Source organism: Lactuca virosa, chromosome 5 (assembly GCF_052849685.1).
Source record: "Lactuca virosa cultivar CGN04683 chromosome 5, Lactuca_virosa_CGN04683_v6, whole genome shotgun sequence".
NCBI classification, from domain to species: domain Eukaryota; kingdom Viridiplantae; phylum Streptophyta; class Magnoliopsida; order Asterales; family Asteraceae; genus Lactuca; species Lactuca virosa.
The window spans coordinates 181923189-181950222 of record NC_136430.1 but is presented as its reverse complement, the minus strand read 5'-3'; the positions used below and the strand labels follow the sequence as shown (position 1 = coordinate 181950222).

The 27034-nt window shown below is 33.6% G+C and overlaps 1 protein-coding gene and 1 pseudogene across 3 annotated transcripts; both read left to right on the top strand.

Moving 5' to 3' along the window:
• The first annotated feature begins 4389 nt into the window (after positions 1-4389).
• LOC145115298 (pectin acetylesterase 8-like) lies at positions 4390-8370 on the top strand. The gene is made up of 12 exons (XM_079051570.1): positions 4390-4655; positions 4771-4853; positions 6161-6293; positions 6379-6458; positions 6537-6623; positions 6722-6846; positions 6933-6993; positions 7325-7378; positions 7467-7544; positions 7637-7742; positions 7829-7974; positions 8072-8370. Exons 1-12 carry the CDS (start codon positions 4526-4528, stop codon positions 8159-8161), a joined length of 1173 nt encoding a protein of 390 aa, XP_078907696.1. The 5' UTR covers positions 4390-4525; the 3' UTR covers positions 8162-8370.
• Positions 8371-23697: 15327 nt separating this feature from the next.
• Positions 23698-26226, top strand: LOC145116674 (mitochondrial import inner membrane translocase subunit TIM17-2 pseudogene; annotated as a pseudogene). 2 transcript variants are annotated; one of them, XR_013712247.1, is made up of 2 exons: positions 23698-23818; positions 25341-26226. The product of XR_013712247.1 is annotated as a mitochondrial import inner membrane translocase subunit TIM17-2 pseudogene, transcript variant X1 (transcript). The 2 variants fall into 2 exon arrangements; XR_013712248.1 differs by having other exon boundaries at positions 23777-23933.
• The last annotated feature ends 808 nt before the right edge of the window (positions 26227-27034 follow it).

Sequence of the window (27034 nt, the reverse complement as noted above, 5' to 3'; positions counted from 1 at the left end):
TCGCAACCTAGATAACATCGATTTACTTTTGTAATAATGAAACAAGTGAACTAACCTCAAAGTAATAACCGATTTGATTACTAGAGGGTATTAGTAATACCCTTAGGATCTAGTTCACTACCTACTTCTTTATTAGTTTTATTTATGTAATAAGGCTAATACATCTCACAGAGAGTAAACAGGGTTTTCAAGGAAACTACATCTAACGATACAAGTATGGTAGATACTTGTACACCTCATTTTCAGAATCGATAACCAACTATCAATTTTTAAGGAAAATATAGGATTTTCCTGGGATAACTTAACCTTTCGTAATCAGGCTGTTTAACATATATCTAATGGATAATCAAACCTCTTTCATAAGAAAATATAGGATTTTCTTGGGAAACATTTTTTTTAAAGGATCAAAGAAACATTTCTTTCACCAGAATTAAACGCTTATGAACTCACCAGCTTTATGCTGATATTTTAAAACTGCTTGTATTCTCAGGGCATCAATAGACAGGTACTCTTGCCAACTTTTGGAGAAGACGGAACATTCTGAAGTCACGTCTTTTACTTTGGTTATACTGTTATGTATAAACCATGTATTAAACAATGTAAACCTTTTTCATGTATGTATTCAATGTCTGGTTGTGTTTACTATGCTTACTATGATACAACTGTTGTGATACTACGCATGACGTCCTCCGCCCCGTAACGTTTCCGCCATCGGTTTCGGGGTGTGACATTAGCATTTACCGAATTAAAAAAGTTTAAAGTATTAAACTTATATTGACGTGTCTAATTTTCCTCCACCATTTTCACTTATAAACTCATGATATCATTTTGGATTGAATTTTCAATCTCAACCATTACAAAACTCTTATTCACAAAACCCCCATTTAATTTTTACAATGCTCAACAACACGAAAATCATCATTCACAAAAGCCCCATACATGTTGGTATATACCATTACCAACATGTACCAATCAAAACTATTGGTAGCCAAACAAGTTGGTACCAACTATACTTGGTACGGTAATGGTAACAATTTTTTTGTACCAACTATAATTGATACGGTACACGGTTTAATAGAAAAATAAATTGGTACCTACCAATTCCACCCCAAATACCTAGTCGGAGTCAGATAGACATTCGAACAGATAATCCACCCAAAAGCAATAAATCAAACAAGAACCATGTAGTCGAGCAATATACCAAGAGTTCTCAGGCCATCCAACTTGTCTTCATACAATCCCTTAGGGTAAACATTCAACAACTAGTTAATACTATCATTACCCTAACCAATCATGACACCTAGTAATATCATATTATCAACAGACAAAACCCTACCAGTCTAGCATACCAAGACACTAAGTGTTCTATACTGCACAAGCACAACAAGGAGTCCTCCTAGTCAACTAGCATACGCGTATCCTAACAGTACCGCTATCCTATAATGCAAAGGATATACAATGGTATACGTGGCATAGTGAGAAACTCACCTGAACTAAAGAACCGGAGATGCACATCAATACTCTTACACCTTCTACAGCTTAATCCCACGAACCGACTAACGCCAAAAGAGATAAATCATTTATCAATAATTTAAATCCTTCAAGTTTGACCCCAAGCCAAACTAGTCAAAAGTCAATGGTCAATTGTCAATGGTCAACAAAAGTCAACGGTCAATGGTCAACAAAAGTCAACGCCCACCATGGTGTGGAGACCTATTGACCACGCCTTGGGCATGCTAACACAAATCAGTCGTAAAGCTAGACACCGCTACGCTGTGGCAAGTCCTTGGCCACACCGTGGTCGCTGGCAAATTCCTCAATTATTCATTAAGAGCTTAATCCTTACAAATCAAATCTTAAAATTTCAAATCTAATCCTTCTCCATGACTTAATGGTTAAAGTTTTCAACTTTATCCATTGGGACTTCATCCCAAGTCAAAATCTCCAACCCTAAATCCATTTAGTCCTTAATGAGACCAAAACTCACTCATGGACACAAGATAGCTCCAAATATAACTCTTTTCTTATTCTCATAAACCTAATGACAATTTGAGCACCACCACAAGCTTAGGAGTTCCTCAAACTCCAAGATCATTCAAGGAGGAGACCAAAATCATACAAAATGGGCTCCAACTTGAAACATAAAAAACAAAAGTCAAGGTATGAAATTTATGCCTTCAATAACTCAGAAATTAGAAGAGGGTGATGGATCCAAGCTAGCTCCTTGCTTCATTGCACCAATATGAATTTCCTCTTTCCTTAAGTTTCACCAAAAATCCAAGAACAAACTCTTCAATCAAGAAAACAAGCCCTCAATCATGCATGGAGGCTAGGGTTTCGAAATGAAGATGTGGAGGCTGAAAGAGATGCCCTAAAATAAGAGTTAGACCCTTTAAATAGGGGAGAAACCCTAAAAACCATGGGCTTGGGCTACAACAGTGCCACGTTGTGGCCATCACCTTGCCATGCCATGGAAAACGAGCCAAGCGCATTTCATTAACTTGTCATGCCACATCGTGGTCATCAACCCACCATGCCGTGGCATGTGGTTTTCGCCAAAAACCATAACTATGACACATTTAAGTCTTTAGCCGATCCGTTCTAGAAAACGGGTGTTACACCTAACTTATGTTTCAGTTGCAACATGTCTATTGATAAAATATGGACTATTATTGAAAACCGTAAATCTACCGTGTTTCAACAAGGACTCAAACTCAATTGATTTTCTTTGTGAAATACATAATGTTTTAGTTCATGAGATTGCTTTACAAACTCAACTTCCAACCTCCTCCGGTGGTGATTCGAGTTCGATTGATTGGATATGCATATTTAAGAAGGTGTTAGTTGATCGGAGAGGACATGTGAGAGGCATCATGCCTAAACCTCCTTCCACAACGAGTACTAGTGCTCTCTCTCAGTGGCAGTCACAGTCACAAGCACCGCAACCAACTCAAGTACTTATTAAACTCTTAAGAGTATTGGTGGACTTTTGTAATTTGGTACGTTGCAACCTTGCCATATTATTAAGGGATTAATGCATTTATTATGAAATTGGTACTTTGGAACTTTTTTATATTGTTAAGGACTTGATGTATTTTATAGTGAATTTTTGTAGTTTGGTACTTTGCTTATTTGTTAAGTGCTTAATGCATTTGTTGTGAATGTGGTAGGTTGGTAGTTTGTTAATTTGTTAATGGCTTAAATTGTTAAGGACTTAATTGATTTGGTATTTTGATAGTTTGTTAAATTGTTAATGACTTAATTGGTTTGGTAGTTTGATAGTTTGTTAAGTTGTTAAGGACTTAATTGATTTTGTAGTTTGATAGTTTGTTAAATTGTTAAAGACTTAATGTGTTTGTAACTTAATTGTTAAGTAATAATTTTCTTCTTAGTTTATTATTTTAACTTATATATACTTACTTAGTAGGACGTGGATGTTAATGTTTTTCTTCAAAATCGGATGTTTGTAACGACAATTGAAAATATTATCCGCTGGTTCAATAATCAAGTCAACAAAAGCAATGCGAGCAATGACGACAAGAAAGACGAGTAATATGTTTTGTTGTATGTTATGGATGATGTTATTATATAAGATATTATGGATATGTTATATCGTTTGTGGATTAAAATATTGAAACGGTACAATTATCGATTAGATTGTTTATGTAATGTAGTATATTTTGTTTTATGTTATTTGATGGTTTATGTAATGCAGATTTGTATATTATAATTTCTGTATTTTTATAATATAAATTATATAAAATATAAATTTTATATTTAAAAAAAATAAAAAAAAGCATTAGCGTCGACACTCATTTACAACGACAAGCCACATTTGCAACCACTAATGACTCCGACCACCTTGGCCGTAAATTTTTTGGCACATCTACCAGAAAGGTAATAGCGACCTACCTTTTTGCGATGACAGCACCCTCTAGCGACGGAGCCTATTACTATTAGTGGCATTTTTGAGTATTGCGACGACTTGTCATCGCTAAAACGGCCATCAATTGCGACACTTTTTGTCAACGCTAAAAGTGAGTTTTTTGTTGTGAGTGTTGTTTGCATTAAGAACTTCCTCAAGTACCATAATCCGTAACTACTTTTTGTCTGCTCTTTTTTTATACGTTGAAACATGGAATCAGTTATTTTTTATGAGTCAGATAAGTAATGAAGGTTATCTTTAAAATTTGTTGCTGTTCAAAAAAAATTAAATTTATTGATATCTATTTGTTTAAGGGGTTGTCATGACATATATCGAAACTAGTGGGACACCATATTAATTACTTAACACTTCAGGGATCATGCTTTGAATTTTTTCATCGCTAGTTCCCAATAAATACTTCAACAAATCACATTCCAATGACTCGTCCTCTGGTTTTTCTCAGACATTCGACAACGTTGCTGAGCATCCATTTCACTTTACACACACAAATATATTCTATATATATTACACATACTCCCACCGGCCCCAATCATCCTGAGTTCAAATCTTTCTGGGTATTTGTTACCAAATAAGGAAAGAATGGATAGAGTAAGAACACCAAAGTTGCGTAGATACATAGCAATACTGTGTGTCGTTCTGTTTCTAAATATAGAATGTTCAGAGGAGGTAGACATAACCATCATTGAAAGTGCCGCGTCTAAAGGAGCTGGTATGTAGTATGTACTAGATTCATTAGATTAAACCTACGTTTCATATCAGTATTTCTAATAATAGAAACTCCTAAATTTAGAAAGATTTGACGAGTCTAATTGCTTGAGGTGCAGTTTGTTTAGATGGAAGCCCACCTGCTTACCAGCTTGATAGAGGGTTTGGAGACGGTGTCAATAATTGGTTGGTTCATATACAGGTCTGTCTTCCTTTCGTTTAAGTACTCACGACTTTCTATTTTTAATAAAAAAACGTTCTTAACTTAGAAAGAGCCTATACGTATTGCTTTTCATGAAGCCCAAAAACTCGGTGGTCAATCCAATCTCAATTTGCGCATTCACTATGATAAAAGAAACATATTTTTATTTGCATAAAGTATACACGTGTTACGTCTATGCAGTGTAGTCATACAATCTAGCAATGGATTTACATCATGCAAAGTACCAGAGCATATATACATGTGTTTAGGCCATAATATGTTTCATCTTATGGTTATTCTAGAAGTGTCGTTCCTGTGCAGCTTCCACTGTATATATTCTCACTATACACCACTAATCCAAAAAAAATATATTGCATTCCACATCATATATATATATATATATATATATATATATATATATATATATATATATATATATATATAATCTAAAAATAATAAAAAAACTGGAAGAAGATAGAGATAAATAGAAGAAGGGTATTTTGATATGATCAATCATATACAGACCGTTTGATATCATACTTAAAAGTCATAACAAAAAAAATGGAAGAACACAGAGATAAAGAGAGGAAGGGTATCTTGATATGCTTATTATTGTGTCTATGATTCGATCAGATTTAGTTTGATATCATACTTAGAAGTCTGATACTCGGTCCTAGCTTCTGGCTTTTGGTTTATATGAACTTACTTTGTCACATTTAGGGTTGTGTAGGGTGTGTCTGACATAGTCAAAGATTGACTCGATTAACAACTATCAAATAACCCCAATATAGTTGCCTCCATGTAAGTCACACACTCCACACGACAAATACTCCCACCTAGAATTTGTGTTCACACGTGGAAGATATGTCAAATTACCCTTACGGAAGGTCCGTAAGGCCGGACAACCGCAAAGCTTTATTGAAATCCTTTTTGGTCGGACTATCTTGTTAAACTTAAACAAATTATTGTAAATTTGCAAGCTCCCTATCTAGAACTTTTTCATAATTCACATAGTATTTTATTCATTTACGTAGTGTTTTTCATTTTCGTAGGACTTACAAATAAACACTGTGAAAAAGTTTTAAAATAGTTAGACATCTTGAGGGTTTAGTTTGTTGAATTGGCGCGCATACAAAAAAATGATAAGTGAAATTTTTTTTCTTATCATGATGCTATAGCGATGCCACTTTTTGCAACCGTATAAAACCAAAGCAGAAAAAGCAACGGATTTGCAACGAATATTTCAATTTCTAATTCTAATTTTCTAGTAGTGCCATGGTGAAACCTTATATGGGATCTTGTTTCAGGGAGGTGGATGGTGCCATACGGTAGACGATTGTGTTTATCGAAAAACTATGGACAACGGGTTGGGATCATCCAAGTTGATGCCAGTGTTGGACTTCTATGGGATTTTGAGCAATAAACAAGATCAGAATCCACGTACGAATTTTAATATTTAGTTGACTAAATTAATGTTTCAATTTTATTTTTTTTTGTTTTAACATGAAAATGGTTTTGCTTTTAGACTTCTATAATTGGAATAGGGTATTTATGCGATACTGTGACGGATCATCGTTCACCGGAGATGTCGAAGAAGTCGATCCCGTAAGTCGATTAATTCTATTTAATATAAGCATAATTATATGAAAGTATAAGATTTGATTTATGACCCTTTGTATATAGGGTACTAATCTTCACTTTAGAGGTGCAAGGATCTTCACTGCCATAGTTGAAGAGCTCATGAGCGTTGGAATGTATGATGCACAAAATGTAAACCTTTATACTCCTCAATTTCTATTCACCAAAAAACCATTATTTTTTCGAATAACTAATTAACTCTTCTATATATGATTGTATATTGTTAATAGGCGATTTTATCAGGGTGTTCGGCTGGAGGTTTAGCTTCAATATTGAACTGTGACAAGTTTCACGGATTCTTTAAATCCGGTACTAGAGTAAAATGCGTCCCTGATGCCGGTTATTTTGCTCATGTGTAAGCTACTTTATTTATTATCAAAATATTCTATCATGTTGCTTAATTTGTTGATGTAAATATAATTGCATGTTTTATTTTTACAGGAAAGATTACTCTGGAGGGTATCATTTTGAGCAATACTACGATAAAGTCGTTACATTGCATGTACTCCATCTCTCTCTTTTTCTCAAATTACCAAAAGTTCACTTATTGCTTTTGTTACGTGTGACAAAAACTTTTTAGTGTTATTTTTTATCATATGGATTAGAAGGACATTATTAGAAGGACATTTATGTCTTTTACACAGTTAAATATTGAAAACCAAGTCCCTTTTTGCTTTTTGGGTGGAAAATGTTATTTTGTTTTTGTCTCATTGACATCATTTTCGGTATGGGTATTGTGCATGTTAAACATATTATAACATGTTCTTATTCTAAGTAACAATTTGACACTACATACCATATGAACAAATAATTGACTTACTATGGTTGTATAGGGCTCAGCAAAAAATTTGCCTTCTGGTTGTACGTCTAGTATGAACCCTGGTTTAGTAAGCACTCACATCCCTCTAATTTCATCATTTTTGTCACTTTGTTGCACAACAATACTGATTTTCCAAAATTTGATTGGTCTTGCAGTGTTTCTACCCTCAATATGCTGTGCCTTATATCCAAACGCCTATGTTCATATTAAACTCGGCTTATGACACTTGGCAGGTTAGTAATACGTACATGTCTATTACATCACATTAAATCGTTATCCAATGTTTCTCATCACTTTTCTTTGAAATTATGTAAATTTTATCAAGATATACAACATTTTGGCATCATATGAAGCCGATCCTAGTGGCAGTTTCACCAAGTGTAAGACAACATTAAATGAATGCTCCACAAGTGAACTTCAACGATTTAAAGGTGACCAATGTCATTACCTTTCTATATAGCGTCAGTTTCAACCGTTGTAAAGTTTGAATCTCAATCTTAAATGTTTTGTGCTACAGATTTTCGTTCAGAGTTTTTAGGAGCCGTTTCAGCCATTGGTAATAGTTCTTCCAAAGGAATGTTTATCAACACTTGTTACACTCACTGTCAATCTGAAGATCAATCAGCATGGTTCGGAAAACCTACTTCAAAATTGTATGATAAGGTAAAATGTTCTTTCACTTGTTACATTCCTGTTATATGTCTTAAAAAAATTAATAACTTAAAAAGTATTAATATATATTTAATCTTTTTTGTCACAGACAATGGCAGAGGCTGTTGGTGATTGGTTTTATGAGAAATACGACTGGCGAATGATTGATAACGAGAATGTGTTGCCACACTATTGTTAAAAATCACTCGATCATTGCAAGCATATAAAGACATGAGTGTAACATTCTCAAATAGGGTTGTGTGTATTTTCTTTGTTTAAAGATAGTTCTCTTGTACTCATGGAATAAAGATAAGTCGGCAAATAATAAGCATAAATTATAAATAGTATATAACAATTATATGTACGTTATATATGTGCATGTTGTAATAAAATAGATGATACCCTCCATTGTTGTTTGCATACATTTTCTTTTTCTTTAATTCTCGTGATACATAGGTTGTCGTCTGTGGAATTGTTGTTAGCTAGCCCACGGACCATGTTGCTGTGGTACGTACCAAACTCACATGGAGATCACAAGTTTTTAATAATTATAGTTTATATAAATTTGGAAAGTAGACATGGTTATATAAAAGGTAATATAAAACATGGGTCAAGGAATAATGGTTATTTGTTGTTTTCTGATTTGAATAAATAATTACATTTTTGACATTTTTTCTTTAAACTAGAAAGGTTACCCCGCTACGCGGGGCCAGAAGCTTTCAATGTTGTTTCCGAATTGATAAATATGACAGACATAGAAAGTGCAAGGATGAAAAGTCTGGGCTTTGCCCCGGACAAAAAATGTAAAAGTTTTGACTGCAAGAACCAGAAGTTGAAAATGGCTAAAGAATTAAAGGGGTAGGAATTAGCAACTTTTTAGAAAAGGGATCAAAGTTGTCAAACCGTTAAAGTTTTGTGGCCAAACTTTAAATATTAAAAGGTTCGAAAAAAGTGTAAAAATATTGATTGCAAGGACCAAAAGTGTTAAAATGGGTAAAGAATAATGAGCAAAGTTGCCAAAAAAACACCCAAATTTAGTATTCCTAACTTCCAACAATAATACAGGGACCAATTCTGCCAAAAAAATGGGAAGTTGAATGGAACACAAACAAAAGGACATGAATAAATTAATTAAAGAAGTATAGGGACCGGATATGTAAATCAAGGGGCCAAACCTGGACAAAATATGTCAACTTCACTATTCCTTTCTTCCACAACTTTAATATATATATAATAATGTGGTATATATATATATATATATATATATATATATATGGACCATACTTATGTATTATTTTTTTAAAGACGAGATATATTTTGAATCCATCGTTAATTTACCATGTCAATGTTAATTTTGGTTTAAAATTGTTTTATTTTATCATGCTAATAAAATTATAAAGAATTTGGCGTATGTTCTTTTGTGGTTGGGTGGTGAGGTTTGTTGTTTGCTACAAGCCTTTGGCACTTTTATATAGTGGTTAATTATAAATCACGAGACCACATTTTCCAAGCAACTGCCCCACCGCATCCATAAATATTTTTCAATGTTTTTCTAAGAGATTATTTTAATAAATAATTATGATTTTTAAGAAATACGCAAACAAAAAGAGTATACTGACAAGTCCATCAAGTTGCAACTCGAAAAGATTTGACTCTATTCGAATTTTATCGATTTTGCCTTGTTACCTTGATCGCTCTGGTCATCCATTGTCATCCATTTTGCATCTTTACTAAATAGTATATGATATTGCTAACTTTATTTTCTGTAAGAATCATAGAGGTAAATTACTTTTTCACGTCTCTAACATTTTAATAAAAATTACAACTTATTTGTAGAAAAGAACCCTTGTCCGTTTCCAAACTAAGATTCTAATTTCAATTTTGTTTGGTTTATTGTTTTTCATGATGTGGACTTTGATCGACGACTTTTTTTAAATCTTGTCATATTAAATTTCAAACGAACACTGAACAATAATTTTAAAATTATTTTCATTTATATCAATTCGATCAAAAATGCAAAAAAGATAATAGAAATGCTCCAGTTTTGAGTGAATCGTTACTTTCACAAAGTTTTATTAATTGATCAAACATTAAAACTTAAACTTTTAAAAGGAAAAATTAGGCTCCACTCGATAATCTAATTGGCCACCTCGATAACCGAATCGTCTCTCCATTAGGCTCCACTCGTGAATCGACATCATCGCCTCATGAATCGACATCAGAACTTGATAAGGGATTCAAGAGTGGAATTAACATCTAAGAATCGTCTATCGTCATCTACTGTGTTTCCGTCTCTCAGTCTCGCTTGAATCGTCACCTGACTCACATGCTCTCGTCTCCTACAATCGGAATCGACTTCCCTTGTGTTTCTAAGTTCTAACTCTCGTTTCTCTCAGACTCACTCACGTTCTCCTTGTATTTCTCACTCTCGACTCTTGACCATGCCTATCGGTTCTGACTCAGTGACTGTATTTTGTTACTGAAATTTTGGTGGGATGTCAAGTCCACCAAGCAAATTACATCATTTGTTTGCAAATAAAACGTAATATAATGGTAAAAAGGGGTATCGATCATCGGGGAAAATGGTTGTATTCAATCACCAATGCAATCTAATAGAACTAGTGTAAATAAACTAACTAACTACAATTAAACTAAAAGGGGGTGTTGTGATTGCTTGAAAACTAAAAGACTTGAATAACTATAAAGCTTGCAATTAAGCAAGATGGTGAGATGCTCAAATGTTGGGAACAATTGGTTAACCAAGGCAATTTAACACAATGAACATTTGTGTGTTTATCATTAGGATTCAATACAAAGCTTATCATTCATCCCAAATTGGTTATAGCAATCATGAAGCATGATATGCCAAGATTCCTCATAAGTAGTATGGAGGTTGGGGAAGCCCACAACACACCTTTTTAATCAAAATCAAAGATCCAATTGAAGCAATTGAACCCAAGAAGTTAATTAGCCTTAAGAATGAAGGAATCCCCAATTCCTAGAGGATGTCAATGCTTACACATCCATAAAGGAGCTATGATTCATAAGCTAGAGATGATTTTTACCATCATATAGCTCTTGTTCTAAGTAAATTCAATGATTCAATGCTAAACCAATGAAATAAACCAACGATTGCTTATTAAAGTACCAAGCTCATGATCAAAGCACTAAACAAGCATAGGAAATATGAACTAGAATAATAGACATAAGATAAATGATAAATAAGCATAAATCCTTCAAAACCCCACAAATATTCAGAGGTTTTAGCCAAGGTCTACCAAAATAGAGAGTTTAGCCACTCATGAAAATAGAACAACAATCACAAAAATCTAATTGCATAAAGAAACTACCAAATAACTTGGAAAGATGAAAAGAAATGAGTCTTGAGCTTCAAAATCCCTTCTTCACCTCTCCAATGGTGTCAAATCGAGAGTCTGGCTGCTAGATCTCATCCCCCAAGGTTATGGTGTGCCAAATGACCAAAATGCTCAAACTGGGCAGTTGCGCGGGTACCCACCTCAACGAAAATTTCACTCGCGCAAGTGTTGCTGTAATGCTATTGGCTCCTCATTCCTCCACTCCACCCTTCCACTACCAAAGATTCCTTTGGTCCCCTCCATATCCATGTGATTTAAACCAACCAATCATCATTTAGCTTCAAAAATATGGATGCTCCAAGCCCAAAATAAAAGTCCAAGATCCATCTTCACAAGCCCAAAATATCCAAGTCTTTAACTCTTAAGGCCCAAATCTCCTTTTATGGATCCGCCAAGCCCAACAATGCATCGGAAAGCCCACTAAGCCCAACTCCAGTCAAACCACAACCGCAATGAGCTCCAAAACCCTGTAAAATTCCTCATGCAAAATAAAAAGTCCCCGATACGATCCATGATAAAGAAAATAAAGAATATACAATGCAATACTAATAAAAAAAGCTAAAAATCTAAAATAAACTAATAAAAATAAGGAAATAAAATAAACTATCAATTTTGCTTATCATTCTAGGTTATGTTAGATTTTTGTTTCTGAAATGCTATATCTTTTGTTTGTATATCAGATTTTTGAAGTCTGTTTATTAAGAAACAGTGAAACTCAATGCTATAAGTTTCAGAATTTTCACTCAATTATGTAATATGTTTGTAGATTTTTGTATGTAATTCTATAATCAGAATATTCTTTATGTTCCAAATTTTCTAATGTTTTTCATTTGACTTGATTCTTTGGGTGTTTCAGCTTCAAAGAATTTAGATATTTGACTTTGTAAAGTAATATTGTAATGCGAACAGGTGGTTATAGATTTTTTATTCTATTTTAGTTATTGTTTTTGTGATTGTTTTTATTTTATTTTTTTATTTTACAACTTCCTTTGGTATTAGTCTTCCACAAATTTGGCAAAAAAATTAGATGTATACTTTTCTTAAAGTAGTATTTACTAAAATATAGTGTATGGGTTGAAATTTTTAACTTTCTTAAAGTTGCGGATCCAAAATGTTTTTATTGCATATAGAAAGTATTTTCTTTTAAATTTGCTCTTGTTCTTAAACAATGTGGCTATATTTGTGTTTATGATGATATTATTAATGAATTTTATAAATGATTTATTTTAATCTTTTTTATATTTGACGTTGGGAGCCTTTTTTTCTCGCCCCGGGCCCAATATATGGTTGGACCGACACTGATTCAAATTTATGGACATCTCACTTTACCAGTATTAGTGTCTTTAAATCTTACATTATGTTTTTGGATGGTTTTTTTCATTTTTTGTGGGTTTTTCTTATGTGTGTAAAATATTATGTTTATATTGTTTTTTTAACTTTAGAGCGTATGTTAAAATTAGTTTAAAACTAACATTGTAACGTCTTGTTTCCGTTTAATAATTTCGAAATAAAGCTGATAAATAGTTGAGTAATTAAATAATTAAAGACTAAATTATTTAAGTTTGGCAAGTGAATTAATTTAAATAAAAGGCAGTATATAGATGTAAATGGGTTAAACTAATACTAATATTAATATTAATATTAGAGAAAATGACAAATTTAGCCAATTACACTAATTACATTACAAATTTAGCCAAAAAAAATCGAAATTACAAATTTGGCCACTGATTTCGCAGATGGAATAGCCCCATCTGCGATTTGGGTTTTCCATCTGCGAATGTACAAGCGGCTAAAACGCAGTTGTGCTTTAGCCGCTTGTACATTCACAGATGGAAAAGTCCATCTGTGATACTGTAGCCATCTGCGATTTTATGCCGATTTTCTTATATTTTTTTTCTTCATTTTTCACTCTTCATTACAGAAAAACTCTCTTTCTCGGGGATTCCTTTTGACGATTTTTTGAAGAAAATGGAGGATTATTTCAACAATCCCGCAAATATGGTTAGATTTTAACTTTTTTAATATTGTAATTAACATTTATTTAGTATATGTCTTTATTATTTTATTATTTATTGTATTAGTTAGTGTAAAAAAAAGAAATTATAATGTTTGTGAAAGGGTAATTTTGTTGTATTTGATAGTTTTAATATTTGTTATTAGTAAACTTGAAGTTTAAATGCTATTTTGTTAGTGGTTGTATGAATGTACAAGTAGAGACTGCGTAGAGTGTGCATCGGGTGGTTGTACATTTAGTAAAATGATTAGAATATGCTCATTTTTTTAAGTTATTAGTTAAATAAATTGTTAGAATAATGTTTACAATATGTTATTTGTCGTTTGTATAGTTGTTGTATAACTTGAAAAATTGTATATTCTTATCTTGTAATTGTTTTTATAAATTGAAAAATGGTTAAATTACAGTATGTGTACAATAGTCGTTTGTATATATATTTGTCGTATAAGTTGAAAATTTGTATATATTTGTTTTTGAAGTATAAAAATTTTTATAGTATCGTTAGAAATTGTTTGTATTTGTCGTATAAGTTGAAAATTTGTATATATTTGTCGTATAACTTGGAAATTGTTAATTTAGTTGTCGTTTTATTTGAAAAATTGTTTGTTTATATGGTTAGAAAATGTTATTTTATATAATTAGAAAGATAAAAATTGTTTGTATATTTGTCGTATAACTTGGAAAATTGTTTATATATTTGTCGTTTAAGTTGAAAAATTGTTATACTATGTGTATGTTATTGTTTTTTATCGTAAATATATAAATTATTTATTAAATATTTGTATTTGCATTGTTATTATTGTTTATGTTATTATTGCACTTAATAATCATATATTTTAAAACGAAATATTTGTTTAGTTCTCTAATATGTTTTTGTGTTTTGTGCAGCATGATTTTAATTATTTCAATGTGAAAGCAATTGTAAACTTAAAAGGCTCGGGGTGTAATATATGGGAAGTATTTGAAGTGTTAGATGGTGTCAGGCGTGACATATTTAGAGATACCGTATTTGGTTATTTGTTGGATGTCCCTCGTTTACAAGGGGACGGATTGTTGTTCCATAAAATGTTCCTTCATCAGATCCGGCCGGACGCTGTTTTATCTCCAGATGGAATAAAACGGTTATATTTTAGAGTAGGCGATACGAAAATGGTATATGGGCCGGAAGAGTTTTGTTTGATAATCGGCTTCAATTTTGGGGAGTATCCAAAAAACATCGGGAAAAAAGTGTCAGAAAAAATAGTAACTGATAAAAAAAGATGTTTATTGCGTGAGCGGCTATTTCCGAACTATACAAATAGTTCGGTGAAAATCGGCGACCTGAAAAGTTTTATTTTAAATCAACCATTCTTAGAAGTGGACGACGCCGATGCAGTTAGAGTATGTTTGATATACATTTTGTGTGAAGGTTTTTGGGGAAAAGAAATAAATGATCGGGTGCCACAAGATTGGTTTTTTTTTGCTGAGAATTTGGATGTCTGGAACAGGTATATTTTGTTTACGTTGAAAGTTTTATATTATTAATGTTAATTTATATTATAACTATTTTTTTTTGTTTTGTTAGTTTCGATTGGGGTAGCTATCTATGGGATTTTACGTATGATGACCTTGAGGATACATGGAACAAGATAAATAAATATTTATCACTTCCTGAGCGTCGTCAAACTTTAAAATACTCCGTCTCAGGATTTACGGCTCCAATAAGGGTATAAAAATTTACTTATATTTAAATTGTTTTATTGTTATGTTTTTTATTTTAATTTTAACTTTTATTACTATAATTGTAAAAATTGTAGATATGGATATATGATATGCTTCCGGCTGTTCGTGCATGTGGATTTGTATTGAGAAAAAATAGAGACATGCCTCGGATGAAACGATGGAGTGGGACAAAAAAATTGAAATGGGTTGATGTGAACAAGATTTTTTCAAAGATACAGGTTTATAAATATTTTTTTTATTATTAATAATCTTCATTATTATACTTTTATATGCATTTTTAATATGTTAAATTTTTTAGGAGGGACAACCACCAAGACAAAACATGTTACCGAGTGATAGTGAGATGACATCTTGTATTATATGTCATTTCAAGAGTATGTATATGGTGAACGGAAATCAGTTCCATCCCCAGTACGGGACCATTTTAGGAGACAAGACGAATCTTCGTCTAGTATGTCGTCCAGTGGTCGCTCTCATGGTAGAGGTAGGGGCAGTGGGAAACACAACCTAGACGAGGTGTTGAAACGGCTACATGCACTGGAGCAGCATGTGTTTATGAACCGAGAACCTAGAGAGGTTTTTGTTGAAGAAGTGAATAATGAAGAATTTTGGAATGACATCAGTTTTGAGGAGGCTGCAGTATTCCAAACAAAATTTGATGAACGGGTTAGTTACACGCTACATTATTTTTTTAATTTTATTAACATATATGAATATTTGTGTTCATATTTTATATTTGAAAATGTAGGTTGTACAAGATGAAGTGATAAATAAAAATAATACAACTGAAAATATTTTTGGTGATATTGAAGACGACAAGGTTGTTATAGATATTACCTTTACGGTTTTAATAATTAATTTTTAATGTGTCTTTCGTTAATAAGTATAATGTTTTATTTTTAATGTAGGAGTTGGAGGAGAAGAATGACAATGCGGGGAACAAATTTGATGATGATGTGTTTGATGTAAATGATTATAATGAAGCTAAAGAGGTTCTTATACTTACATTTATTTTTATTTTGTTTTTAGTAGATTGAAACATTTTTTTAATTAGAGATTATTGCTTATTAAATTAGGTGTCGGACGAAGATGAAGTAATAATTACGGGAAATGTAGATTATTATGATGATTATGGTGTTGATGGCAAAGAAGTTACACCTGATAAACCGAGGACTCGAAAACCATCACAGTATTTGTGCCCTCCTTACACCGAGGTATTCATTTAATTTATAAACTTATAATTTTATGTTTATGTGAATTATCTGAAAGATAGAGATTAAACATTTGAATATTGTTTTTAGTTGCACACGACACCGAAGCAAAAAAGAAGGTTGATATCAAATCAACAAGCCCCGTTCCTCCTCCAGCTTTTGTTGTTGCTCACGACTTCTCCGTGTTGCGCCTGCAACCTTACGTAGCAGGCGGTGAGGTTGTCATCCACAATTATTTATTTCATTCATATGATGTCCAGCATCGTTTGTTTAATTTCGTGTTAGATAGAGATTTTTGGAGCACCATGTTTGGGCATACACACGACGGATGGTTGGAGTCATCGGTAAAATAATTGTTAATTTATTATTTTAAAAGTAATTTGTTTTTTAGTCAATAACAAAAGTATCATAATTTTGTGCAGCATATAACCATTTGGTATAGACTATTGATGGAGAGACGGTTTGAGGGCGACCGACATACAATAATGCCTCCAAAATTTTTTGTTTGCCATGCTTTGGAAGAAGGGCAGGATGGGAGGGCGTTTATGGCTGGTATTGCTACGTACCCCAACTTCATGGTTGCTTGGTGGGATGTCGATACGGTAAACTTAATTTTTTATATTGAAAATATTATCGTTATTGTCGTTATGTTTTTGTATTGTAATATAAAAAACATAATTTTATTTTCTGATCCTTATACAGGTCCTATTGCCGATTCATTCATCCCCTAATCACTGGCTATTTGGGGAACTACGATTGGCGTCAATGGAAGTCCATATTTATGACAGTCTCGGTAGAGTGGCTTATGAAAAATTCAAATCTGATGGAACATTTACCAAATTTGAATCTCGGGTGGCAAATTATTTGGACAAGATTAACTATTGGGCCCGAAGGAACATCCCAAGGATTCCATTGAATATGCAATTCATTTATGAAGAAAATGTTCCCCAACAAAGTAGTCATTTGGGAGATTGCGGTGTTTTTGTTTGTATGTTTATGGAGCAATTAGTTTCAGGTCAACCAATACGTGAACTTATTGACCCAAAGAACACAGCTTTAGAGTTTCGCCAACAGATGGCAAAAATTTATTGGGGGTCGAGTCTTGGTCCTATGTAGTTGGATTATATTTTTGTATATGTAATTAATGTTGGATTTGATTATTAGTTTATTTTTAGTTTTAACGTTACAACAATTACAACAAATTAATGACCTACTAATAACTTATCAATACTTACAACATAAGAACGACAACAACATTTGTTTTAACGTTACAAGTACATTGTTCTAAACATAAGTACAAATACAACAATTTATTGACCTAACAACTTCAAAACTATCAAAACAATATTAAAAAGCTTACAACTTGTAAGCAAGAACTGCCAAGAACAACACCCAACTACAAACCAACGCTATCTTTAACTTCTTATTTTCTGATTGAAAGAGCTTATTAGAGTTAGCTACTTTAGCTATTACCATAGATGATTGGTCCTTCTCTTCATCAACCCAACTGATAAACCCGCATTTTGGTCCCTGTAAATTTAAACATTGACAGTAACAATTGTTGCCATGTAAACACGAAAAAAATCGATCAACATAAGTATTGGCACCTTACGTGCGTGTCTAGATAATGCATTTATAGACTCCGCACTGTTGGACGACATAAGATTGTATCGGTTCCCTTTAAAGTGTGCCATTGACCAAGTTTCTGGATTTATACTTTTTAAGTACTCCCATACTGGTTGTTTTGTCTTTTTCATAACATCCATGGCAGCGTCAAAAGCATCAACTGTGTACGCCCTACAAGCTTCCCAAAAAATTCCTTTAACTGTGTTACTCTTCCCGAATCTAGATACTATGTTGAAATACAAATGGACACCACATATTCCATGATGAGCGTGAGGAAAAATGTTGGCAACGGATGTTGCTATAGATGGAGACCTATCAGATATAATTGTAAGCTCCTGCATATTTCCTATGCAATCACGTAGTTTTTGAAAAAACCATGTCCAAGAATCGGTACACTCATTTTTGCATATACCATATGCAACCGGTAATATTTGGTTTTGTCCGTCCTTAGTAACTGCAAGTAACATGGTACCTTTGAACTCACCCTTTAGGTGGGCTCCATCTACTACTAGGGTCGGTTTACAATATTTGACAAAAGCGCGTACCTACAATACATTGTATATCTATTCAAATACACCAAAATAAAAATGAAAAATTTAATAAAATATTATAATACTAACCGAGCAACCGAGTGCGACGTACAAAAACTCAAAGCGATCATCACCATCTGTTTTAATATGTGTCACCGTACCCGGATTATATTTGACCAAATTGTGACAATACGCCGGAAGTTTGGTAAAAGAATCTTCTTTCGTACCCCTTAACAACAACAATGCATATTGCTTCGCACGCCATGCCTGATGGTATGAGATATTGATATTCAATTGAACATTCATATCATTAATAATATCTTTTCCCCGATAAACTCTACTATAGTCTTCAGCCAAAACATCAGCAAGATATTCACCCAAAACATATTTGTTTGCTTGTCGATGATTAGGTTGCAAAATTGTTGAAGAACATGTGTGTACATCAACAAATTTATTCACTTGGAAAAGTCCATCATAATTTTTAATTGCTTTTGCTCTTAGTAACTAAGAACAATTTTTCGAAACACACACAGCTTCATACCTTGATTTGGTGGATCTACTTGTCCTCGTCTGAAAGCCTTCTCGAAGACATTTTTTACCAATACACCGCTTTAAAAGTTCTTTGTTCTTAAATATACTCTCACATTCAATCTTTTGAAGATTCATGTCTACCATCTGTGTTGGGATATCTTCATTAATATCAACTGGGCATGCTGGTACAGGCGGCATACCGTAAAAAAGGTTATCGGGAAACTTAGCTTTAACTTCATCACCCAACTCATCTCTATCTGAATTGCTTTGTAGGTCGGTTATATCTAAACGTACATCAGCAACATCAACATAATCCCGGTAAACATGCTTTTTTTCATTTTTTTGACTCGAATTTTTTTTCTTTTTACTTTTATCTACTACACGCCTATTCATAACTTTAACTTCTTGTTCGGCAACATTATCACAACGACCACCCACATCATTAAGATATGTACCAACATCATCATCACCAACATACTTGTAATTCTCAGGATCCACATAGTTAATAGGTGAATAACTAACATTAACATTTTCAGCAACACTGTGAAACTGAGGTACACTAGGAGTATTGAAAGTACCTATCGGATCGTTGCTCCCTTTATAGCTGCATAAATTACCAACCGGCTGATTTCCACTGTGACCACCCTCATTAACCTCATCTACTTCATCAACCACCACAAACACTTTGACAGCCCTTCCTCCACTACATTTGATTACATTTATCAACATTCTAACATCCATATCTTCAACTATAGCTATATAATAATTTAATTCAGGATGATGGAAACGAAGACTAATTTTATATTTGTCTAACAAACCAATTTTGCTTCTCACCAAAGATACAAAATCACTATAACTAATATACTCAGAAAATATCAAAGCAAATTCAGAAATACCTCCCTGTGGACATACGTATTCCAGATTTGTTTCAATAACTTGCCATCTCCCACCGGTTACAAGACAAACCAAATATTCAATCATTTTTTTAGAGAGATTTTAGAGAAATTTCCTAAACAAATAACAACTAAACTGATAATTTTCTACAAAAGTTTATATATATAGTAACATTATTTCGTAGTCAAACCAATTGATTTCATAGTCAAATTTAAAAAAAAAAAATTAAAAAAAATTCGCAAATTCGTAGATGGAATACAGAGTAAATCGCAGATGGACACAGTCCATCTGCGATTTTAACCCTGAAAAGCCCCTATATATACAAAAAAAAATCAATCCACCTGCGAATGTACAAGTGGCTAAAGCACACTTGTGCTTTAGCCACTTGTATATTCGTAGATGGAATAGTCAAATCGCAGATGGACCATTCCCATCTGCGATTTTGAACGCCATTTTTGCAATATCGATTTTTTTTGGCTATTTTCCACAAAGTGATTAGGATAATTGGCTATTTTTGTCATTTTCTCTTAATATTAATATTAATTTTATTATTATTATAATTATTATTAATTTTATAAGTATTATTATTAGTAGTTGTTGTTGTTGTTTAGGGGTGTCAATTGTAATGTTTAGAAACCATTTTTGAATAAAATAATTGAACTTAAGGTAGTTTCTGCCAATAGACCAAACTTTAAGGGTTAGACTTGCCAAGTTGTAGACATTCTTACCTCTTGGTAATGCTGTTATTTAGTCCCTATATCATCTGAAATCATGTATTGTCAACTAGAAAAAAATATATATCACCTTATAATGCTTTGAAATCTCTGTTTAAACTCATATTTTAGGATTTTTGTTCTAAAGTATTTTCTGATGAGTTTGTCAAGTTATAGCCATGTTTAAGGTCATTCCTAGGTCCCTTTGACACCTAGAAACAAGATCGTGCTTCTGAAAAAAAAAAAAGATTAGCCATCTTAAAATGCTTCGAAACCTCCTCGTGAACTCATATGTAGCTATTTTTTTTTAATGTGTGACTTCGGTTCCTATTTGGGTTATGGATTTGTTTTAGACCTTGTATGAGGTTACTAGGACTTGTACTTGACTTTCTTAACTCATTTGGTTTCATATTGGTGTCTTGAACTAAGAAGCAACTCCTTTTATTTGAGTTTTGTCTCGAAACTCACAAACCAAAGAATTTCACTTTGGGAATATTTTTGGCCCATTTAAGCTGGCTTTTGGCTAAGTCTTAGTGTTAAAAACATAACCCACGTCATGTAATACAAGTTGGTTGGGTTTGGTTGTTGGAGTGGGGAAAAATGTTCTTTTGTTCATGGATTAGCTTTTAAATAAATATAAACTAAATAAAGAAGTATAAAGATAGGTTTTATCTTATTTATTAGATCAGGGTTACTTATTGTGTGATTGTGGGAAAGACTTGATACCTCCAGCTTGAGTGTATGGACTCTATTTATCTTCTAGTGAAGTGAGTTCTCATGAACTTACATATTTTGTGGACTATATGATGTTATATGTATGCTACACCACTAAAGGTCCCAGTGTAGGTATGTGGAGGTGGTTGACCACTGAAGGTCCCAATGTGGGTAGGTGGTCAGGATGAGCAACTAGAGAAAAGCCTCATTAAGTGAGGGAATTTAGTGGTACCATATGGAGTATGTATTTTAGCATTTATGTGATAAGATGTAAGTAGTATGTGACTTATTACTTAAAGTATGTGCTATGTGTATTGCATATGATCTATTTAATGGGTGAGTGTTGTGATTACTCAATAAGCCTTAGGCTTACAGTTGCTACTTTATATTTTTAGTTGTAGGTCCTCCATGTTCGAAAGGCAAAGAGCTGGCATGATTGGGATATCTGGACATTCTCGGAGGGGCATGAAAGCTAATTTATATACTCTATTTTATGATATTGTTTTCAAAACAAGACTTAACTTCCGCATTTTACTACGATTATGTTGATGTAACGTGAAAATATAATTTTGTGATTTGTTAATGGTTATGAATAAAACCTTTTGATAAAACCTACACTCTTATTTTCAAAAAATTTATGGTTGCTTTTTGGGATGTTATAAACATCCAAACTTCCCAATGTCATAAAGGTTGCAAATTTAATAACCAACCTCTTCGTACTCATCTTCACTCTAATGGTATTCAAATTCGCTTTTTTTTTTTCTCTATATACACCCAAAAAAACGAGAAATTTAAGCGCTCTATTCGTACAATAAACAACATTCTTTGCATCTTACTCTTTTTAAGCCTCTCTACCCACAAAATTCCAAACTTAGGGTTTACTTACAATTTTCAACACTTCCAATCTTCTTCCCAACATCACCCTATCCTTTAGGACCCTATTGGAGGTCTTCAGCTTTTTCTCGAACTATGACCACCTCCATATCTTTGGATGCCTCTACTATAAAAAGACTTCATCCACTGCTACCCACAAGATTTCTCCTCGATCGACTACTTATGTTTATCTTGGACACTCCTCTGATGAAGGGATATCGTTGTCTTGATCTAGTGACACAGTCTATCCTCATCTCTCGTCACGTAGTCTTTGATGAAGACCATTTTCCCTTATTTTCATTAACTTCTTACTACCTCTGATCTTGAATCTCTCATCATTGATGATACACCTCCTACTATCAACTTCCCTTCCACCTTTGTTGTCCCTAAGTGTAAGATCCATCGATTCCTGAAAACATCGTTTATCTGACTCTCTCATCCCAAAATGTGGAGCATAAGCACATACAATGTTCACCATCTCCTCATCTACTATAGACCTAACCATTTTGATTATATCACTAAGTCTACTTACTTCTACTACATTTTCCTTTCCTTGAGCTTCGAAGACACCAAAACACCCACTCCATTTCTCTTCTTCGTAAGGTCGAAATACCATAACCATTACACTCTCTAGCACACGTTCCTTTCCTCTTAGTCTCTTAGAGGCATGCAATGTCCATATTTCTCTTCCCTATAGCTTTTTTTCAATTCTAACAATTTCACATTCAAAGATACTACGTTCAAAGTACATACTCTAAGTATAATAACTTGTCTACCTTAATATTGCACTCGTCTGAAACCCTTAAGCCCCTACTAATCGAACATGACCTCAAGTTACCATGTAGACCAGTAATGGCTATTTGTAATTACTAGGAACACATATCGAATGGGATATGGGTGGGTATGCAAAGGTAGGAATAAGGGCAAGGTTAAGTCGTTTTAGTTAGGTAGTTATGGTGATGAGGGCCGCTTGTATAGTAGTCGGACCTGTGCAATGGGGCCGCAGGGTGGATTGATTGAATTAGGGGGAGGCTACGATGGTGTGGTGTGGTAGGTAATTCATGTTTGGGCGAGGGGAAAAGGGTATAAAGGTAAGGTGGAAGGCCTAACAAGTTCTGATATGTGTTCATATTAGGATCTATATGAAGATAGAAGATAGTAGCAACTTGGATATGTAGAAGATTTTTTAAAACACTTAACTCTAAATTATGTTTTGATTCCATTGCTACTTCGTCATGTTTTCTTGAACTATCAAACATCTAAACAGATTTGGACATTGTAAATTAGTACCTTTATCTACACTTAAGTTTTGGAAAATCATTATAAAACTGTTTTTGAAAACAAATATACAAATAACCCATTTAATAGGTGTTTCAATATTACTCTCATTCCAATTCCAATTCCAACCAAACACTAGAAGTTACATAACAAACAAGCTTAACTTTTAAGAAGCCCATTTTGGATACAGTCACCGTCTTGTAAACCTTCAAGGAAAATGGGTAGCCAGATTAAAAGAATCAAACTTTGGGGGCCAATCTGTAAATCAAGTAACTAAGAAGTCGTTTACTGGTTTGCCTTAACGTTTCCTCATCGGGCAAGCACTCTGCAACCTCTCCATTCATCCATACGTGCGAGGAACGAAGACGGCGAGGTAATTCTTCAAACCCACTCGCCTATCTTTCAAAGACCATGAATTTCACGCTTGCGCTATTTTGAATTTGGTTGTTGATTGAGCTAAACACAGTAACGTCATATATAGATTTCAGGTATTTTTGTTGTTACAGCTTTGCTGACATGATTAGGAATCTTGTGGAATTATATACCATTTTAGGTCACGATCTGAAACCCTATCAAAAAACTTATCGAGTTATGTACCAGGCGTAAGTCTTTGGTAATCATAATGGTATCTGAGTTATGAAATTAGGGTTTTTTCTTCTTTGGGAATTATAATGGTATCCGAATTATAAAATTAGGGTTTTTTTCTTCTTTAAACTGTAATTTCAGATTAGAGAAGATTGAACCTGCTGTTTATTGTCAATTAAGATTTGTATATAGGTGTAGTTCAAGTAAAAGATTTCCAAATCCAATTGAAACCCCAAAATACTGTCTTGTATTTTCCATAAATGTTAAGCTTCTTGCTTTTCTGCCATGTTTTCTTGTAGAAATGCCTTTGAAGAATAAAATGGTGACAGAATTAATATATTTTTAAAACCCCTTTCCTTTGATCCTCAATTATATACTTGCATTAGATTTTTTGAAATACTCAACTTATGGAGCCAAAGTACATAACTATTAGGATTATAGTTCCTTTCTTTGTGGAATTTTAAAACTGTAATATTAAAAATTGAAATAACTGAAAAAGTTCTAAACTAGAATTTGTATATATAGCTTTCTTCAACCACATAATCGATGATGCTTATTTTTTCCTACATGGAGTTTCCATAACTTAATTAATACATATTCTCAATTGAAATGGTAAATTTAGAAATTTATTAGTTGGTAATTGAGTTTTCTTAAATGGTCATAAATGATTTAAAGGCCTTAATTGGTTTATCATATTATGGTGGTTGTAGTGCGTAAAATTCACAATTTGACATTTATACTCTTTTCAAAAACTCAAAAGCCAAGCCTATGTTCTTTTTTTCTTATTAGAAGATGTAGAAAATGTGAAGACTACGTTTTATCATTTTAGCCATTGTACTTTTATTTTTTTAACCTTTTGAAAACACCATTATGTATTAAAAAGAGCAAAAAAAATGGTATTTTTAAACAGTCAAGAAAAAAATAAAATGTTTTAATAACTTAAATCACTATAAGAAATATTCAAGTGGTCAATTTGATAAAATGGTGAAAGTACAACTACAAGTCCTTATTTATTGTTAGTACAAAAGACGTAAACGCCCTTCTCCTCCTCATCATTGAAAATAGTTAATAGCCCTAGAAAGCCTGTCCAGTCCAGTCTCATGTAACAAATGCAAAAAGACGTAAACGCCCTTCTACAATCAACTAATCAACCCAACTTTTGTTCTCTCATGTAACAAATGCAAAAAGACATAAATGCCCTTCTACAATCAACTAATCAACCCAACTTTTCTTCTCTCATGTAACAAATGCAAAAAGACGTAAATGCCCTTCTACAATCAACTAATCACCCCAACTTTTCTCCTTGACAGATGGCAACCCCGGAGACCTCCCGTGAACCCTGCCCCGACCGCATCCTCGACGACATTGGCGGCGCCTTTGGCATGGGTGCAGTAGGCGGAGCCGCCTTCCACTTCTTGAAAGGCACTTACAACTCTCCAAAAAACGAACGCCTGATTGGCGGCTCTCAAGCGGTTCGTATGAACGCCCCTCGCGTTGGCGGCAGTTTCGCCGTCTGGGGCGGCCTGTTCTCCACTTTCGATTGCACGATGGTTTACCTCCGCCAGAAAGAAGATCCCTGGAACTCCATCATCGCCGGAGCCGCCACCGGCGGCTTCCTACAAATGCGCCAGGGACTCGGTGCCGCCTCCCGGTCGGCCGCCTTTGGCGGGGTTTTGCTTGCGATGATTGAAGGAGCCGGGATCATGTTGAATAAGCTCATGAGCGCACCACAGAATTTTCCGGCGATGGAGGAGGCTCCAGCGAGTATGGCGGGGATAGGTGGGATTCCGGCAGGTGTTGGTGGGATTCCGGCGGGTGTTGGCGGGATTCCGGCGATGGAGTCGGCTTCGGATTCTTCTTCTTCGTCATCGTCTTCGTGGTTTGGCGGGATGTTTGGTGGTGGAAAGCCGCCGGAGACGGCGGCAGGTGGCGGTGGCGGTGGTGGGAAGACGCAGGTTTTGGAGAGCTTTGATGCGCCAAGTCCACCTTCATTTGAATACAAATGAAAAACGGTGGTTATTTTGTTGTATTTTTTTTTTTGTGGTTGAACAAGTTTAGTTCATAGGGTTTAATGTTGTATGTTTTTTTTTACTTAATGGATTTAATAGGGACACAATATAAAACAATAAGTTATATATTAGTGTTGTTGTAAGGGTTAAATGCATGAATAACAATGTATTTCCTTTGGTTTGTTTATTATAGGATGCTACTATATCAATGTAGGTTGAAAAATCTATTACTTATAGCAATATCATACAAATACCTTTTTTTTTAATATATAATTGGATTGGTTTTTCAAAACATAATATTGTAATAAGGAAAGAATGGAAGGATAATGTTATGATTGAGCAATTCTTTTATAGTATAATGGCTTAGTAAGAAAAAGAAATACAAAGTGTAATGCTAGAAAGAATGTTGTTATTTCTTATTTCTAGCTGTTTATAAACTCCGTAGCTAAAGTCTTAAATATTTACGTTTGGTTAGATATGATTATTTATAAGAACATTTTGAAGTTTTAAGACACGTGAAGAGCAATCATTGGGGAGAAATGCTAATCGTTATTATAGTTTACTTAATTCATTTACATTCAAAAGTGGCATTTGGGTAAATGGGAAAAGTAATATAAAATAAAATTAATATTATATAATCATTATTGACTTATTGTGATTAATTAGAAATTGAGAATCGTCATATAGAAATTGAGAACCATCTAGAGTTTCGGACCGCTGGTCCGTTTGGTTTTATTTGGATTGGATTTGTGAAAACAATTTATCGCATGTATGGCCCAAGACTTTAGATTTATAATGAGTCATTAAAGCCTTTTAGTTTAGTAATTTTTTTTTATCGATTTCACTCTATGTCGTTTTTTATGTCTTTTAGGTAGCATTTGGTACTAGTACAAAATAGGATTGGACTGAATCAGATGAAACAAAACTGAATTTGACAGAACTAGACAAAATATTTGTTTGGCGTTTGGTAAGACTGAGACAGAACAAAAAAAAAC